Source organism: Balaenoptera borealis, assembly GCF_965194805.1.
Source record: "Balaenoptera borealis genome assembly, chromosome: 13".
Classification (NCBI taxonomy): Eukaryota; Metazoa; Chordata; class Mammalia; order Artiodactyla; family Balaenopteridae; genus Balaenoptera; species Balaenoptera borealis.
The window spans coordinates 80666774-80686265 of record NC_138870.1 but is presented as its reverse complement, the minus strand read 5'-3'; the positions used below and the strand labels follow the sequence as shown (position 1 = coordinate 80686265).

Genomic DNA, 19492 nt, shown 5'->3' with positions numbered 1-19492 from the left:
TTTTACCTAAATGACAATATACTGCAGATACAGTTTTGAGACCAGCAATATTTTCACTCAGCAATATGTCATGGACATCTTTCCACGTCCAGTCATATAGAGCAGCCATATTCATTTATGATAAAAAGGTAATTATTTTAAAATAAAAATACCTGTTCCTTACCAAAAATTTCACGCAATACAGAATAAAAGCAGCACATTCCTCAAAATCTCACCACCCATAAAAGAAGGAAATCATGCCATTATAACTATGTGAGGTGGTGTTATCTAAACTTATTGTGATAATCATTTTGCAATATATATATATATAAAATCAATATGTTGTACACCTTAAACGAATACAGTGTTATATGTCAATTATATGTCAATAAAACTGGAAAAACATCTCACCACCCAGAAATAATAACATAATTCAAGGTCTCTTTTATTTATATATAAAGCTGGAAGATGAGAGAGAGACAGACAGACAGATGGAGAGAGAGTATTTTATGATTATTTACCAAAGTTATTTTAATTGAAGTACTGAATTTAAGTTTGACTTTTACAGAAGAAAAAACTAAAATTAAACTGAAGTAATTCAGTTTCAGATAACTTTTTACCCCCACCATGGGAGAAGTGTTTTATAAGACATTCCTGAGGTTAAGAAAAAAGTTAGGAAATCATTAAGAAGTTGAATTTTAGGAAATCATTAAGAAGTTGTAGTTACAATATTTCTCTTGATTTATGCTTCAATTTTAGATGATGGCAGTTGGTTCCCTGCAGGTGAAAGATGAGGTAATTAGCATTTTACTTCTTCCCTCTCTCCTTCTCCCACCTCCTGATTTGTAAAATCTTTGTATTATTTTTACTTTGTCAGTATTCGTAACATCTACATTTTGTTCCATAGCTAGAATTCCATCAGTTCTTTGTCTTAGTTCTGTATGTAAATAGCTTACCTGTCCATCATCAGGCTCTTTTACTTTGTTTTTTTAAAATCCATTGTGTATTTTTTACTTAACACATCTCAATTAGAACCAGCCACAATTTTTAAAAAAATATTTATTTATTTGCTTGCGTCTGGACTTGGTTGCAGCTCGCTGGCTCCTTAGTTGTGGCATGTGAACTCTTATTTGCAGCACGCACGTGGGATCTAGTTCCCAGACCAGGGATCAAACCGGGGCCCCCTGTGTTGGGAGCGCAGCATCTTAACCACTGTGCCACCAGGGAAGTCGCAGGCTCTTTTACTTTTAATTCTTACCTTGGTGTCTTCTGTTCCTGATTCTTTTTTAAAAATTCATTTCTTGGTCCTGATTGGTTAGTTTTTTTTTTTTTTAAGAAAGACTCATGGGTATTTTACTCTGTTCCTTCATGCATGAGAATCTACCTGTGGCTAGGTGTAATATTCCTAGGTCATACTTTTTTCTCTCCAAACTCTCTAGACATTGTTTTATTGTCTTCTGGCATTGAGGCTGTTTGGAAATGTTTGTATCCAGCTTGATTCCACCCCTACCCACCTCCACCTCCATGGATGATTTGCCTTTTCTGCCCAATGTCTAAATAATTATTTCCCCTAGAAAATTAGTAACAACCAGGCTATATCTTGATGTTTGTTCAAAGCAGTTTTTTTCCCTTGGTATACAGTGGAAAATTTCCTCTGCAGATTCAGTTCTTCCTTCATTTTAGGAAAAACGTCCCTGTATTGTGTTTCTGAATGAATATTTTGTTACATTTATTAGATTTTATACAGCAGTTAGGGATACCAATTATCCTTATGTTTGATTGTATCTTGGTTCTCTTATTATCTTCTTATTATCTTCTCCCTAATTGCTTTACTCCCTCTGCGTTTTCCCTTTGTATTTGCCATAATTATCTCAAGCCTTTTATCCATGCCATTAATTCAATTTTCAATCATGTCTTTCCTGTTACTTTGGCATTTCTAATTTATGTATTAGATATATAATGGTGTTGTTTCAGTTCTTGATTCATTTCCTTAGCTCTGAAATCTCTTTATTCTCCCTCTGTCATTTTATCATCTCAATTTTGAGATCTTATTTTCTCAGATTCATTTTCTTATTAAGGCCTTTTTGTGCAGTGCACTCCCTGGGGATCTCCTGTATCTTGGTGTTATGTTTTCTTCCAGACTGGTTTCTTCATAGTTCACCTATTAACCTTCCTTCCTCCCCATCCCTCCCTTGTTTGTACCGTATTTACATGGTCACCATGTAATTTCTTTTCATCTCACGCTTGTTTAATAAAGGCGGCTCCAATCAGATCTTTTTGTTAACTATTATAGAGTGGATGAGGTCTCTTTGCCCCTATTCCCACCTTATCTAGGATGAACGTGTTGCCTTCCCTCTGAGCGAGTGGATGAGGTCTCTTTGCCCCTATTCCCACCTTATCTAGGATGAACGTGTTGCCTTCCCTCTGAGCTAGTTTTTGTTCATTATATTAGGTATTAGGACATCTTAGGATGCTTTTCCTAAAATGCAAATTTTATCCTGCCACATCTTTCTTAAAACTCTTTGGTGGTTTCTCATAGCTTTTAGGGAAAATGTGTAAACTTCTTAACTTACATTCAAGGTCCTTCATTATTTGGCCCACATACCTTCCTAGCTCAGGTCTCCTATCATTCTGTACCTCATTCATTAATTGATCACAGGAGGCTTTTTGCTGAGCTTGGATTTGGCCTCGGAACCCTTCTCAACACAGGGCTTCAGGTAGCCTATTAGCTATCTTCTCTAGTTAAATCCCATTCATCCTTCAAAACTTAGTTCCAGAGTTCTCTTCTCTGGGAAAATTTCCCAGAATACTCCTCCCTTCCTTTTCCTTCACTGTGTAGTTCAGATATCCCTCTTTTGTGATTTTTCTGCCATATAATTTATCATACTTAATTGTAATTTTCTTTTACAATATGGTGTAATAGATTTTGGAGCCAGAACACCTAGGTTCAGAAATTAGCTCTGCCTTACTTGCCATCCGTCTGACTTTAGGGGTCCTTTCTGTGCCTGCTTCCTTGTGACAATTAAGTACCTTAATGCATGTAAAGCTTTCACTGAGTATGTGATCAATGTTATTTATTGCTTTTTATTAAAAGGAGCCATCAGACAGCGATAATGGCCCCATACCACCCAGAGCCCCTGCCTGGCAACCCAGGAGCTGTCCGTGGTGCTAAAACAATGCCCTTCAACACAGAACAATGTCCCCAGTGTCTGTCATATATTTAGCCCCAAATAGGGATAAACCCATGATTACATCTTTCCAGCTTTAGCAGTAGATGCAGAAACTGTTTCTCCCTTTCCATTTCTACAACCACCATTCTAATCCTGGCCTTGGCCACCTCATCAGCACCATTTTGTGTGACTGAAGTGAGCGTCTTAACTGGCCTCCCTACAACTGGACCATTTGACCAACCACATTCATATTATCCTCCTCTAAATCTTTGTTTATATCAAGTCATGTCCCTACTTACTAACTCACAAAGAATTTCTAAAGAGTAGAAACAACTCAAATGACAACTTGAAGGGGTGGTTAAATGATAAAATATATCAATGAGATGTCCATATAAGCAGCAATAAAGGTAATTATTAAGGCCATGTAAAAATATAGAAAACTTTTTGTTGATGGAAAGGAGCAGGCTACAATATGTGTATTTTTTAAATTAATTAATAAATTAATTAATTTTTGGCTGTGTTGGGTCTTCGTTGCTGCATGCGAGCTTTCTCTAGTTGCGGCGAGCAGGAGCTACTCTTCATCGCGGTGTGCAGGCTTCTCACTGCAGTGGCTTCTCTTGTTGAGGAGCACGGGCTCTAGAGCACAGGCTCAGTAGTTGTGGTGCACAGGCTTAGTTGCTCCGCGGCATGTGAGATCTTCCCGGACCAGGGCTCGAACTGCTGTCCCCTGCATTGGCAGGCGGATTCTTAACCACTGCGCCACCAGGGAAGTCCCAATATGGTTTTTTGTTTGTTTGTTTTTTAAAAAATTTTATTTATTTATTTATTTTTATTTTTGGCTGTGTTGGGTCTTCATTTCTGTGCGAGGGCTTTCTCTAGTTGCGGCGAGCAGGGGGCCACTCTTCATTGCGGTGCGCGGGCCTCTCACTGTCGCGGCCTCTCTTGTTGCGGAGCACAGGCTCCAGACGCGCAGGCTCAGTAGTTGTGGCTCACGGGCCCAGTTGCTCCGCGGCATGTGGGATCTTCCCAGACCAGGGCTTGAACCCATGTCCCCTGCATTGGCAGGCGGATTCTTAACCACTGCGCCACCAGGGAAGCCCCCAATATGGTTTTAACATCATTCATTCATTTGTTAAACATGTACTGAGTACCTGTTTTGTGGGCCTATTCTGTGATAGGCTGTAGAGATGTAAGAATTATTAAGACAGTCCCTTCCTTCTTTAAGGAGCCGTGTCTAAAGGAGTCTAGCAGAAGAGAAAGCCATGTAAACAGATTGCAAGCAGATATGCATTTCGGCTGAGACTAGGAAAGGATATGGAAATTTGTAAACAGTATCAGGGGTGGGAGTGTGGGTGAATTTTGTCTTTTTAAATACCTGTTAGGGAATGAACCCTGTACAGAACCTCAGAGAAGAGAGCAGAATCAAATTCCTCCAACAAAGGCTACACACAGCTCCAGGTAACCTCTTCCCCACTATCCATCCATGTATCCTCAGGCCACCAAAAAAAAAAAAAAATTGAATGGAGTGCCCAATTCCTAGGTTGTGGCTTGGAGAAGTCAAAGAGGGCTTGACAAGGGCAAGAAGAAAAACAATGGCATAGCAACCACGTAGACCTTCTACAGCAAAATAAATGGATATTTTTGAGTGATTGTGATAATGCAAATAAAAATGGAGGGAATGTGTATAATCGTACCCTGATGAGTATCCCCAGCCTCTTATTAACTGGCCGCCAGGCATACCTCCCCAGTCATGTGCCCCAGGACTCCCTAGGAGATCTGTTTTGTTTTGTTTTGTTTTGTTTTACTGTCACCACCTCCAGCTTGTTGGCCATTCTGCTGTCCCCTATCAAGAATATTCTTCACTCTTTTAATTCAAATCTTGTACTTTTTTTAAAAGACAAGGACTCATCTTCTTCAAGAACCCTTTCTTAGTTAACTCCATTCTATTCTAGTATAAATACTTGAAAGTCAGTTTTACTGGATGTAAAATTCTTGGCTCACATTTCCTGCGCTTTGAAGAAGTTCAAGAGAGAGAGAAGAGTCTGTGATACATTAGCATCTGCCTGGCACTGGTTAATCTCATAGGCTCTGGAGTTAGACAGATCTGGGTTAGATCTGCACTACTTATTAGCCATGCAACCTATGGAAGGTGTTTAATCACGATAAACCTTAGTTTCCTAACCTATCACATGGACATAATAACAACTATCTGGTAGGGTTTTGTGAGGATGAAACAGACTGATATATGTAAAATGGCTTGTCATGGTACCTGGGGCATATGAAGTATTCAATATATGTAGTTGTGACCATATCCTTGAAATTATTTTCCTTGAAATTATTCTTGATCTGTTTCAGGGAAATATAGATTGATTCAACCAATAATGTATGTCCTTCACAGTAGGTATTTAATAGATGCCTTCTGAAGGGTTCTGATTTAAGAACATTGGCAAAGAAAAACAATATTCCGTTACTAATGAATTTCCAAATGGAGGGTGACAGACTGGTAAGAAGTTATGCTAGTTGGTAACATTTCTTATCTACAAAAAATAGACAAATTATTCATTTCTCATTTACTATGTATGTGAAATTATAAACTGATTCATTTTTGCCCAATTTTATATCAAATACCTATCTACGTTAATAAATAATGAAAGAAGTTAAGTTGACCTGCTAATCCTAGTACATTTCCTGCTGTATTTAAGATGAGGACCTAAAAATCTGGCCTGAAGATCAAGAGGGCTAAATATCACTGTTTGTGACTGGTGGAGATATTGTTACACAATTGAGAAAAAGAAAATGGGGGAAAAATATACTATATTCTCAAATATTTGGTGGTTTTCAAGGAAACAAATAGTAATACATCTGAGTTTAGAAGATTAATGGAGGTGTGATAATACGAACTAGTGATATAACTTATCATTCAAACACTTTTAAGATACTTTAAATATATAAAGGAAATAAAGACCCTCCTCTTCACCCTCCCCCGCAAAAAAGAGGAAAATCTGATTCAATCTACTTCCACTGCTAAATTGGTTCTTCAAATTAGTTAATGATAGTATTGGAGACGGGGATTTCCATAGATGAGCAGTATGACTATGTTCCATTAGCATCTGATATGTTGTCATTTATTTGATACAGCTGAATAATTGTCGGTTTCTGAAAGGAGTTTAAAAATTATTCTGGCTAACTAATGCTCGAAAATCACCCTAACAATTACTTAGCTGAAACTTCCCCCCCCCCCACACCAGGAGTGTTATTCAACTTTAGTAAGAAATTAACATTAATTGGATTAGAAATTGCATTCACAAAGGAAAGAACATTCACTAGAAGGAGGAGAGAGAGGTGGTGTTGTAGAAAGCAGCATAAGCAGTGTAAAACAAGGGGCTGTGGTGAGATATTATACAAACCAATGAAGTTACTAACACTGTTCCTCCAGATTAAGATTTCCCACAATGCTGAGCACAAAATATTCACATGGTAATACTCTAAAACTAAAACTTTACTTCTGGATAGGTCTTTAACATATCCATTTAGTCCAAGTTCTCATCTTACAGATGAGGAAGCCAAGGCACAGAGATGGGAAGCAACTAATTTGATCTATGACAAGAACTCATATATTTACTTTGAATAACACTTTTCATTGCTATACCTTTTATGTGAAGCAGAGCACAGGAGGGCAGTAAAGCATGGGAATTAAGTGGATGGGTCCTGGAGTCAGGCAGCCTGAGTTCAAATCCTGACTGTGCCACTAACAAGCTGTGTGACCTTGGACAAATTACTTACCCTCTCTGAGCCTTAGTAGCTCTCTCTAAAAAACCATAAAATCATAGTACACTTCATAGGTTTGTATGGATTGAAAGTGGTAACATAGGTAAAGCCCATGGTGCATAAGTAAGTACACCTGCTGCAACTGTTACTTCCCCAAAGGCAAAACATCAAAGACCAATCTGAAGGGATTCAAATCAAGGGAGCAAAAAACCCATGTATTTATGTATGCAGGTCATAAATTAAAGTAAAAAGGGGGTGAGCAGATTTCATTAATTTCCTTCCTTTACTTTTTCTCCTACTACATCAGTCACCCCTACTCTCAGCTGCGCTGGTAGGCACCCAAGAGAAATCCAGACAAAATATTTTTATTCATTTGATCATAAAAGTACTTAGTCTGTTTAATATTTGGTCTCTATAGTGCTGCTGACACGCTATCAATGTTAGAAAATTATAACAGTATATCTTTGACAGTGGTAAGTGGTGATCTGCCAGAATAATTGGCAGCCAGGCAACGTAAAAGCTGAAACATTCTCACAAGTGTTTACCCAGCACAAGCCTTCCTACTGCTGTCTGCCTGTTTACCTGGCACAGCCCGGTTTGAAAACACAAGCGTCTTTGTATGCTTTTCAAAGGATCTTTTGGTAAACAAGGGATATTTTTTTCTATATTGAATTCAGGCTGCCTTGCATTCTGTGCTTTGATTTACTTTGCTCAGCAGTAGAAGCCCCAAAGAGAAAGGCCAGGTTTCTTCCCGAAGACCCTCACACATCATTCCATCCTACTTTTATCCTTGAGGATTTGGATCCTGCATACCCTGGCTCAAGGTGTGCTGTGTTTTCATGATCAGGAGGAATATATCTCCTCTCCCTCATCCTTTTCCCAGCAGCATTAGCATTTAGGGATGGGCTTTCCCTGTTGTTTGGAGAAGTTGGAGTGGGCATGGGGAGACTGTGTGTGAAGAGGAAGCTTTGCAGGCAGGGGTTTGCCAGGAAGACCTGTGGGTTCTTCCGTAAGAGGACGCAGACCCCTTCCCCCACTGAGCTCGTTCGTCTGGACAAAACTAGACCATCTTTGTTCCGAGAGGTTGTCTTTCCTCCTGCCACGGGTTGATCTGCTGTCTCCCACTCCTAACTCTCACCCCAACCCTCCCCCCAAAAGGTTTATGAATGCTCAGGACTTCCAGAAGACAGTCGCTGAATCTATAAAGTAGAATGGGACACCAGCAGGCATCCTCCCATCCATCGGGGAGAACAGAAGTATCAATCCTCTCAGAGCGGTGAGAACTCCCGCCTCCGTTCTCCACAATCCCCTCTTGCTCCTCAAACTGGGTGCCCCGCAGGGTGGACGTTCAACTCCAACCGTCTCCCAGCGCTGGGGTGGCCGTGGGGATCGGCTCCTCTCCGGGTGAGGAGAGGGGCGAAGCTGCCCGGGAAGGTGGGAACGCCGCGACGGGGGAGGAAGGCGCCCGAGCTCGGCCCGCAGCGGGGCGGACCCGAGGACCCTGCGGTCGGCGTGCCCCCGCCCCGCCCCCGCGGAGGCCGCCGCCTGCTCGCCGGCCGCGGCGCACGCGTGTGCAGGAGGGGGCAGCGCGACACTCCCTGGCCGGCCGTGCGCCGCGCCCGACCCTCCGCCTCGCGCCCGCGCCGCCGAACCCGACCCGGGCCGTCCCTGCACCATGCGGAGGGTGAGTGCGCCCCGCCTCGAAGGCGGGAGGGGGCCGGCGAGCGTGAGAGCGCTCCCCTCCAGCCCGGCTCAGGGCCGCCGGGAGCGATGCGAGAGCCTCGCGGGGGAACCGGGCGGGAAGGGCTGAGGGCTGGGCGGCCGGTCTCGCGGGGCCGCGGCCGTGGTCTGGGCGTGGGGGGAGGCGCCCTAAGGACGGTGTCGGCGGGCTACCGGGGGCCCTGGCGTCTCTCCTCTCCCGAGGGCATGGGGCTCATTTGTCACCTGCGGCGGCGCGGACACGTCGGGGCTCTCTGCCCGCGCCTCCCCGGGGCCGCGGTGGGCTGTTCCCCCCCGCACCCCGCGCCTCTGGTTTGCGGGGGGAGCCCCTTCCCCCGCGCCCCCCGAGCCGGCTCGGCTCGCCACTGCGTTCTGAGCTCGGCGCCTCGCTCCTCCCTCGGGAGCCTCATAAACTTTGCGGGCGGGCGCGGGTCGGGCTCCCGCGGCGCACACTCCAGGGAGGGGCGGGCCCCAGAGTCGGGCGGGTGACAGCGCAGTGGTGTGGGTATGAGTTTCGGGGAGGTGGTCGTCACCCCTCGCCTCTAGACACGCGCTCGCTTCTGGCGTTTGTTAGGCGCAGCGCAGTGTGAACTCGAGTCACTCCCTCGGCGCGAGGGAGGCAGGCGCTCGCTGCTCGCCGACCGGAACCCGCGCCGAGGCCCGGAGGCCGGCTCCCAGCCCTGCGCCTGGGCTGGGGGCGCCCTCGGCAGCGGCTCCTTCCCAAACGGCAGGTGTGAGGGCCCTGCGCACACCCTTTCCCCTCCAGCCAGAGCCCTTAGTGGAAAAACTCCAATCTACAGGCTGAACTGCAGGGTTTATTCCACCTCAAGGGACAGCCTGAGGTTGGTGATGTTTGTTGTCCGCCCCGAGAGCACGCGCGCACAGGTCCTGCACAGCTTGATCTTGCCTGTCTGAGGGAGCTGACTGACACGAACGTGTTGGTGGTTTCATGAGTTACTAGTACCAATATGCGGCTGGATTTTAATCTTGGGGACAGAGGCTGCTTTAATCAAACGCGGGATCTCGGCACTTATAGGGAGAAGAGGGTGGAGGAAACTCAAGGAGATCCAGGTAGATATCCATGACATTTCCCCAGACCTCCTAAGGCCAACCCTGATGACAGTTTATGTGCCAAAGAAAGGGTGTTGGGTGTTTTCTGAAGAGACGAGGCTGAGAGAGGAAATGGGAAAAGCAGAGTAAGACTCTCACCAGAGCCTGTGAATTTCTCTGGCTTGGAGTTTGGGGTTGCCTTGTTACTAAGGTATGTATGTGCCCATTAATTTGGTCACCTGAGTGGCCCTTCCAAAGATTTCTTCCTCTCAGGGGCTGGGTTGCTTCAACAGGAACTCTGGCCTGTTGTTTTGCAGATGATGCCAGATTATTAGGTGTTCTGTTTGGTGGAGGTGGGTGGTGTTTGGCGTGAATATATGAAGAGCAAGTGTGAATTGGCCCCAGCTGCCTCTGGAAAGTCTGTTAGTGAGCTGACACGGAAATTTACCTGGCTTACCTTTGGAGTGAGTCCAAACCTGCTCAGGTGTTTTTGGGGAGAATAGGATTCCAGCCAGGCTGGCCAGCTAGTTGGCATGCCTGGCATCAGTGGAGCAGCAGAAATGGAAATTGGTGGGGCTACTTGTTTAAACTCCAAATTTAGGGGTCAGCAACCTCCTTTTACTTTGAGTGCCACTGGGGTTCTTAAGGAAGGCAGCTGGGATAGGATCTGTAGGCCTCAGTAAGGTGTGTTAGGTGGAGAATCTAGATTTGGAGATGGAGGGCATTGACCAGAGTATTTTAAAATGAGATTTGCATATCACCTGCTTTAGGATGGAAGCGATGAATGCTCGCTAGAAATGCAGATTTCTGGGCTCTACCTCAGTCCTATTATATCAGAGCCTCTAGGACTGGAGCTCAGCAATTTATACTTTAAGCACCCACCACCACCTTAAGGCATACGTATTAGACATCTACTATGTGTAGGCACTGTTCTGAGCTCTAGGAGTACAGAGGGCAGATGACAGCTAAGAGCCTTGTTCTCTTGGAGAATGCATTCTAGTTGAGAAATTTGACAGTACAGAAGTAAACAAATATTCAAGTAATTTTACAGAGTGACGAGTGCTGTGAGGAAAATAAAGTAGGATAATGGAATAGTTACTAAGCCCAAGCTTGTACTGCTGGCCGCAAGACAGGCCAATAAACTGAGAGACGAGGTGTTGGGACAAGGAACAACAACTTTATTCAGAAAGCCGGCAGACTGAGAAGATGGTGGACTAGTGTCCCAAAGAACCATCTTAACCTGAGTTAGAATTCAGGCTGCTTTTATACTGAAAGGGGAGGAAGTGTGGCTGGTTGTTGCAGACTTCTTGGTGCCGGAATCCCTTGTTCTTGCAGCTGTCCTGGTAGGTCTGGTCATAATGTTCCTATAAACCTTCAACAAGACAAATGTTTTTTCTGTTTTGCAACTTTTTATCTCTATATGAGTGGGAAAGTGTTATACCTTTAAAGGTCAGAGCCTTGGGAATGGGCTATCCTGTATATTTCAGGCTATAGGCAACATTCTTTTACAAAAGGGTCAGAGCCAGCATGACTTAAGCACAGGCAACAGAGCACAAAGTTTAGAGCTAAAGGAATAGGTCAGTATGGAGTGAGGTTTGTTCTTCTCTGTTACAGAAAGGGGAGTGAATCAGGCAGTGAAGCCATTTTAGCGTGTGTGGGCAGGGAAGACGTTTCTAAGGAGTTGACATTTGAACTGTGAATTACACGATGAAAAGAAGTCAGTTATGCAAAGTTTCAGGGAAAGTGCTGCAGGCTGAGGAAGATCAAATGCGAAGGCCCTGAGGCAGGAACAGGCTTGGCCTGTGTGAGAAACAGAGAGAAGATATCAGAGTTGAAGCAGAGTGGGGTGCATAAGGGGTGGGGAAAGTGGAATGAAGGGACCAAGTTCTATAGGACCTTCTTGGCGATGTTAAGAAATTTAGATTTAAGCCTAAATGCAGACGGATGATATTTAAAGAATTTTAAGGAGAGGAGTAGAATGATGTGGTCTGGTTTACTTGTTTGAAGATCAGTTTGGCTATTGTGCATAGAATGGATTATGGAATGGGGATGGTACTGGTAAAGGGAGACCACCTTTGAGTGCAGGAGTGATGGAGAGAGGGGGAGATATTTCGGAGGTAGAGTCAACTGAACTTGCTGATGTGGGAGGAAGGAAGGGGTAGGAATCCTCTCATGTACATTTAAAGTTGCTAATTGCGTGTGAGTGTGGGTATGTGAGAGTGCGTGCGCGCAAGAGAGAGGGAAAGAGAAGTGGAGAAAAGAAGGTGGTTGGGCCTTGGTTGGAATGCCCCAATGATAATGAAAATAGCTAACAGTCAGTGAACATTTTCTGTGGTACATGTATTAGCAAGAGTCTTGTGAAATAGCAACTGTTGTCACCGTTCTACAGATGTGGTAATAACAAGCTCAGAAAGGTTGAGTATGTTGCTCTAGGCCACTCAGCTGAGTGTTGGACCTGGAATTGTACCCGGGTTTGCCTGCCCCAAAGCCCTGGCTCTTGCCACTATGCTCTGCTGCCTACAAACTGCCTGCTCCTGCCTCAGACCTTTTCTGTTTCCGAAGAGATAATTTAGCTGTTCAGAAGATGCATGTGGCAACCTTTTAGCTGTTGTAGATCAGTAAATGCAGAGGGAGGGAAGACATTCTACTAGAATGGAAAGTAATGGCTATTTTCATTGGTGTTCCTGAATGAAAGGGTGCATAGGGAATGTTCAAAATGGGAGCACAGGAGATGCCCAATAACTGGGTTTCTCCGAGGAGAGGCTGACATGGTGCATCACCACTCTGCCTGGTGCTTTGAACCTCATGTGACCACCAGAGAAGCCATGTGCTGGATTCTTCTTTCACTTCTTCACGTAGCTAGCTAATGTTTTGTTCTCTATTTTTGCATCCAAAATGAGCTCTTTCCTATGCAGAGCCAAGGGTTTTAGAGGATTGGTTACTTTAAAAAATTATTTGTATTAGAAAGAGTTAGAAATCAGTTGTGAAAAAATAATTACAGTGGTAGCTACTATTTTATTTATTGATCGCTTTCTTTGTGCCAGGCATCTGTTCTCTCCCGTCATGTTCATAACAACCTTTTAAGTTACAATTAATAAGTGATACATTTATACAATATAAAATTTAAAAGATATGGAGAAGTTTACAGTGAACATTGTTCCTCCTACCCTGTTTCCCAGCTAGCTGCTGCCCTTCCCCTAGAAATAATTGATGTTAAACCCATTTTTTGTGTACTTCCAGGAATAATCTATGCAGATACATAGCAGGTATATATTCACACTCCCCCGCCCCCCCCTTTTTTTTTTACACACAAATGTAAATGTAAATGGTAGCATATGAGTGCACTTTGCTTTTTTCCCTGTACACAAGATCAGTGTTTGTAGATCTACCGGTTCTTTTTATGGCTGCATATAGGATACCTTTATATAGATCTACTAGAAGTGGTGTTTCTAGTCTTTTGCTACTATCAGCAGTGCTGTGCTGAATAATCTTATACATACATGATTTTATATGTATGTGAGTATATCTGTGTGATAAATTTCTGGGTCACCTGATACAAACATCTTTACTTTTGTTAGGTGAAGCAGCATAGTATTGGGGGGAATATTTATAGAAATATATAGATACATAAATATAGCAATATAGCGCAGACTTGGGAGCCGGATTTCCTGGTGGTTGCATCTTGACTCTGCCATTCACATGCTGTGTAAGTCACTTAACCTCTCTTTAACTCCGTGACCTGACTTGTAAAATAAGAATAAGAATAGTGCCTACCTAATAGGAGTGTTATGAAGAGTCTATCAGTTAGTCTGTGTTGGTTTGTTATCACTCCAAAACTTAGTGGCTTAAGACAAATTGTACTCGGCTTTTGAGTCGGTAGGTTGGCTTTTCTTGGCCGGCCAACCCAACTGAGCTCTGCTAAGTTCTCTCATGCTTCTGTGGTCCTGGTGGGTCAGCTGGTCGCTGGAGGATCTAGGATGGCCTCATTCATATATCTGGCAGTGGACAAGTGAGTTGGGCTGTGGGGACCTCGTTTGGGACAGCAGGTTTCTTCATATGGGGGTCTCTGGGTGCAAAAAAACAGCAAGAGATGGCAAACCCCAAAGCACAAGCATTTTTCAAATCTCTGCTTGTGTCACATTTGCTGTTGTCCCACTGACCAAAGCAGGTGTCCCGCCAAGCTTAGAGTCCATGTGGGAGGGGACTCTCCAAGGACAAGGATACAGTGAGGGGAATCATTGCTGCCATTTTGGCAAACAATCTTGAATAAGTTAATGGAATAAGTCAATAAATGAATAAGTTAATAATTGTAAAGTGACAAAAATGGAGTGAGTTAATAATTGTAAAGTGACTAGTACAGAACCTGGCACATTGTAAGTTTGTTAAACTGAAAAAAAAAGAGAGGTATGACCAAGTTGCCCTCACTTTTCACCTCCACAGCAATGTGTGAGAGTGCTGTCTTCCTGTTTCTTCCTAACATTGTAGCAAAGTGATTTATCCGTGGAGAGGCGGGTGTTCTTGTTCCCATTTTAAAGATGGAGAAAGTGATACTCAGAGATGTCAAGGCATTTTTTCTGATGCTACAGACCAAACAACAGTGTGAATCCTTTGTGCGTCTGGCTCTAGAGCACCTCAGCTTGTCTTGCTGCTCTAGACAGAGGTATGATTTCTGTGTCCCTGATGCCCCAGCCACTGCTCTCCCGCCCACCCTCTCATTTCATGCCTCTCATTTCCACTTCACATTTGGGTCTTACTAGGTTGAGAGGGATCTGTCAATCTGTTGTAATCTTTCATAGTGACTTTGATTTCATCCTGACCTACTGGATTCAAAGTAAAGTGTCCACAGAGACAGTGGGCTCTGTTATGTTTGCAAAGGGATGATAAAGGGAAACTTGTCACTTTATCACTTTTAAATTCAGAAAATAGTTGTCTGGCCTTATTTTTTTTATTCTGTCTTCTTTTCATTCCTTAACATCTTTTTGCTTCACTTTCTCCCTTACAAAGCAGAAATTCCATTCCCCAAGGGACAGATGTGAAGGTAGGAGACATTATTTCATTGTGGTTCAGGACTTGCTCCTGGAGACAGATTGCCTGGATTCAAATCCAGCTCAGCTATTTATTAGCTGTGTGACTTGGATTGGCTAACCTGCATTAAAGGGTTTTTCTGAAGGCTGAATAATAATCTGTTCAAAGTGCTCTATTATTATTACGTAGCAGATTACTTTTGCTTCTGTCTTCTCCGTTCTGTTTTACATCCTTGCTCCTCCAAACCTATTCCTACGCCCCTAGATATGTCTGACATTTACTGAGCCCTTACTCTAAGTGCCTTATGTGTAATTAGCTCATTTAATCCTCAACAAACCTCTGAAATAAGTGCCATTTTGTTCCCGTGTTCAAGTGAGGAAGCTAGACACTGAATAGCTAAGTAATTTGCCAGGCATACCACAGCCAGTAAATGATATAGCAGGGATTTTAAACCAGGCATTCTGGCACCAGAGTCTGGATTCTTAATGTTTATGCTAAAAAAACAAAAAACAAAAAATGGGATGGAAGCTTGGGGATTTAAAATTGAGAGCTTCTGCTCTAGGTAAACTGCTGGTAAACTTACATGCAGCCTCCATCCTCAGCAGCTGATGAGTATACCCACCTGAGCCTTAGACCGAAAATCCTAGCACAAAAAAATATATAAACTTTCAATCCTTTTGCCAAAAGCCTTTCCACGTCAGTTATGGTAATCCTAACAAGACTTCAGGTCTTGTGCCTCTCTTGTAACTGAGGTGTGACCTTTGAAAATACACGGGGCTTTTTTTCTTTTAATTAATTAATTAATTAATTTATTTATTTTTGGCTGCGTTGGGTCTTTGTTGCTGCCCCTGGGCTCTCTCTAGTTGCGGGGAGCGGGGGCTGCTCCTCACCTCGGTTCGCGGGCCTCTCACCGCGGCAGCCTCTCCCGTTGCGGAGCACGGGCTCCAGGCGCACGGGCTCCAGTATTTGTGGCGTGAGGGCTCAGTAGTTGTGGCGCACGGGCCTAGTTGCTCCGCGGCATGTGGGATCTTCCCGGACCAGGGCTCGAACCCGTGTCCCCTGCATTGGCAGGCGGACTCCCAACCATTGTGCCACCAGGGAAGTCCCATGGGGCTTTTTTTTTAAGGTTTGACAATCAAGCTGTCTAGTTCTGAGTCTTGCCACCTCTTGCTCCTTTTGATGGATTGCTTGTCCAGTGGCAGACAACGCTTGCCGAAGGGGCAGAGAGAATAAGATACAAACACTACAGATAATACATAGCTCTTTGAGTTTAGAACTGCATGTCTCTTCAAGTTGAAGGAAACAACTGAGGCAGTTTCGTAAGCTTTGTTTGTACATGGACTAAATGTAATGTGGTGACTCTCATGGAACAGATATTTCAAATGAACCTCATTGTGTGGTACACATCCATTGTGAGTGAGCGAGCTCTGCATGGCCCCGATATCCTCAGAGGGTTGGCGTCTGTCTAAGGAGGTGGTGAAGCGGTTCTGTGAATGGTGGTATGCTGTTGCAAAGGAAGAAGAAGGTGGTAGGGGTCATAGTGGGAGTTCCTTATCTAGTCGGGTCGGGGGCAGAGGGAAGGTTCATAAAAGCCTTCCAGACAAAGTGACTATTAGCTGAGACTTGAAGGGTGAGCAGGGCAGCCAGGAAAGAGGAGGAGGAGGATTGAGTTCCAGGTGGGATGAACAGCCTGTGCAAAAGGGGGAGAGGAGTAGCGCATTGAAAGAAGCAAGAGGCGTTTAGAGTAGCTAAATGCATAGAACACAAAAGAGTAAACGGGAAGAGTTGAGGAGGGAAAGATAGGGAAAGGCCAGGTCATAAAGGGCTGTGTAGGTCATGTTGAGAAGTGTCTGAAGGGCAACAGAAAGCCACTGAGATGTTCTAAGCAGATTTTTGAAAATCAGATATTTGCTTCAGAAGGTTCCTTTGGCCACAAGGTGGAGAATGTACTGGAGAGGCAAGACTGGGTTAGGAAGCCTGGTTAGGAGGCTGTTACAGTCATTGATCCAGATGACCTGGACCAGGGAGATGGGAAAGGGAAAGGAGAGACCTGTTCTATTCAAGAGATGTTTTAGCAGTAGAATCAGTAGGACTTAGTGACTGATAAGATGCAGAGGATCAGGGAGGACAGAGGTTAAGGATGACAGACTCCCAGGTTTCTGGCTTGGAAACTGGGTGTATGGTGGTGCCGTGAACTGAGACATAAAACTCTGGAGGAAAAACCAAGGGGTGGGACTTGGGAAGATTGCTTCTGTTTTGTACACTTTGAGTTTGAGGCATATAGGTAATAGCAATGGAAGCCATTGGAATTACAGAACAGACAATGTATTTACAAACAGTGTTTCACAAAATCTGTGTACATAAGAATCACCTGGGGACTTCCCTGGTGGTCCAGTGGTTGAGAACCCGCCTTCCAATGCATGGGATGTGGGTTTGATCCCTGGTTGGGGAACTAAGATTCCACATGCCGCAGGGCAACCAAGCCCGTGCGCCACAGCTAAAGAGCTCACGTGCTCTGGAGCCCACACGCCACAACTACGGAGCCCACGCGCTCTGGAGCCTGTGTGCCGCAACTACAGAGCCCGTGCGCTCTGGAGGCTGCACACCACAACTAGAGAGAAGCCTGCGCCACAACGAAGAGCCCGCGTGAGACCCGATGCAGCCATAAATAAATAAGTGAATAAATAAATATTTTAAAAAAGAACCCATCAGGTTTTAAAGAAAAATAAGAATCACTTGGGGGGTTTATTAAAAATGCAGATTCCTGGGCAACCTCCAAAGCTGCTGATTCAGTAGGTCTGCGGTCAGCAACTGGAATCTGCAATGTCTAGTAGAGTTGGCAGTAATGCATAATCTACAACCCAGCTACCTCACCCTTAGGTATATGTCCTGGAGGATCTCTACCACCCTCTGACCTACACTTTTAAAAAAAGGAAATGTCTAATATGTAAAAAGATATAAAGATTAATACATTGACATCTGTGTATCCACCACAGCTTAAAAATAAAAAAAAATTTTTACTAAGGTAAACTGTGGTATATTTATAACATGGAATAGAGCTCAGCCATAAAAGGGAACAGTCTACTGTATATGCATGAACATGGATGAATCACAAGCTAGACACAGAAGTACATACTGTATGATTTTGGTTATATGAAGTTCTAGAATAGGAAAAACTAAATTATGGTGATAGGAATCAAAACAGTGGTTGCTGGTGGGGATTGACTAGGAAGAGAGGCATGAGGAATTTTCTGAGGTGATGGAAATGGTCTACTTCTTGATAGGGGTGCGGTTTACATGGGTGTATACATCAGTCAGGCTCATTGAACTGCACGCTTAAGATCTATATCATTATATGTAAATTATACCTTGATAAAAGACTGTAACCCAAAACAAAAACAAAAACAAAAACAAAAAAACCCAACAACAGCAGAGATGGAGCTCTCCCAGTACTTTCCTTCCAACCAAAGGTAGCTTCTATCCTGAATATAGCATGTCTATGCCCTTTAATAGCATGTCTATGCCCTTTTTTATTATATATGCGTATGTCCTTAAGCAAGATATACTATTATTTTGCCTGTCTTTGAACTTTATATATATCACAACATATATACACATATGTGTGTGTATGAACGTATTATGTATTCTTGTAATTTGCTTTTTTGCATTATGTATGTGAGATTTATCCATTTGATACCAGTAGCTGATCATGCATTTTTAGGCCTAAGTATATCATGAAATGAAATACTACATAATTGAGTTATCCTTTCTCTTTCTGCCATGTGTTTAGGTTGTTTCAAAGCATTGCTGCTATCATGTTGTGTATCTACTTGTTTGTGAGTGCCAGGGCATTTAGGGGTGGGATAGTGGGGCTGCAGGATAAGCGTACTGTCAATTCTGATATTGCCATACTCTTCTCCAAAGAAGTTTATTAGCAGTTTGTGAATGATCTATATTTTTACCAAACACTTGGTACTGTCCGACTTTAAATTTTTTTGCAAATTAGACAGGGGTGAAATATTATCTCACTGTGGTTTTAATTTGTGGTTCCCTGATTACAGGTGTGGTTGAACATATTTTTATGTATTCTTTGGCCATTCAAGTTTCCTCTTCTGTGAAATATCAGTTCATATCTTCTGCTCATTTCTTTTTCTTTTCTTTTTTTTTTATAGCTCATGTGTGTTGCGGCTTTGCTGGCTGACTTCTTTTTTTTTTTAATAAATTTATTTATTTTTTGGCTGTGTTGGGTCTTCGTTTCTGTGTGAGGGCTTTCTCTAGTTGCGGCGAGCGGGGTCCACTCTTCATCGCGGTGCACGGGCCTCTCACTATCACGGCCTCTCACTATCGTGGCCTCCCTTGTTGCGGAGCACAAGCTCCAGATGTGCAGGCTCAGTAGTTGTGGCTCACGGGCCCAGTTGCTCCGCGGCATGTGGGATCTTCCCAGACCAGGGCTTGAACCCGTGTCCCCTGCATTGGCAGGCAGACTCTCAACCACTGCGCCACCAGGGAAGCCCTCATTTCTTTTTTATATTGTCTTTTTCTTACTGAGTTGCAAATACATTTTTCCAGTTTGTCTTTTTTTTTAATTAATTTATTTTTTAAGTTTTTTTATTTTTTTAGTTTTTGGCCTCTTCCGGCGGCATGTGGGATCTTAGTTCCCCAACCAGGGACCAAACCCATGCTCCCTGCAGTGGAAGTGGAGTCTTAACCACTGGACCACTAGGAAAGCCCCCCGTTTGTCTTTTTTTAATGGAATATTTTGATGAATTTTAATGTATAAT

The 19492-nt window shown here is 43.6% G+C and overlaps 1 protein-coding gene and 1 long non-coding RNA gene across 2 annotated transcripts in view; one reads left to right on the top strand and one right to left on the bottom strand.

Moving 5' to 3' along the window:
• Nucleotides 1-963: 963 nt before the first annotated feature.
• Nucleotides 964-8186, bottom strand: LOC309609629. The gene is made up of 2 exons (XR_014233526.1): nucleotides 2374-8186; nucleotides 964-2304 (listed from the first exon to the last, which is right to left on the bottom strand). It is a non-coding gene; the product is annotated as an uncharacterized lncRNA (long non-coding RNA).
• Nucleotides 8187-8482: 296 nt separating this feature from the next.
• TMCC3 (transmembrane and coiled-coil domain family 3) overlaps nucleotides 8483-19492 on the top strand; it is a 396600-nt gene continuing 385590 nt past the window's right edge. The window contains exon 1 of the mRNA XM_082350451.1: nucleotides 8483-8601. Coding sequence (XP_082206577.1) covers nucleotides 8593-8601 — 9 coding nt within the window. The 5' untranslated portion in view covers nucleotides 8483-8592. The remainder of the gene's footprint in view (nucleotides 8602-19492) is intronic.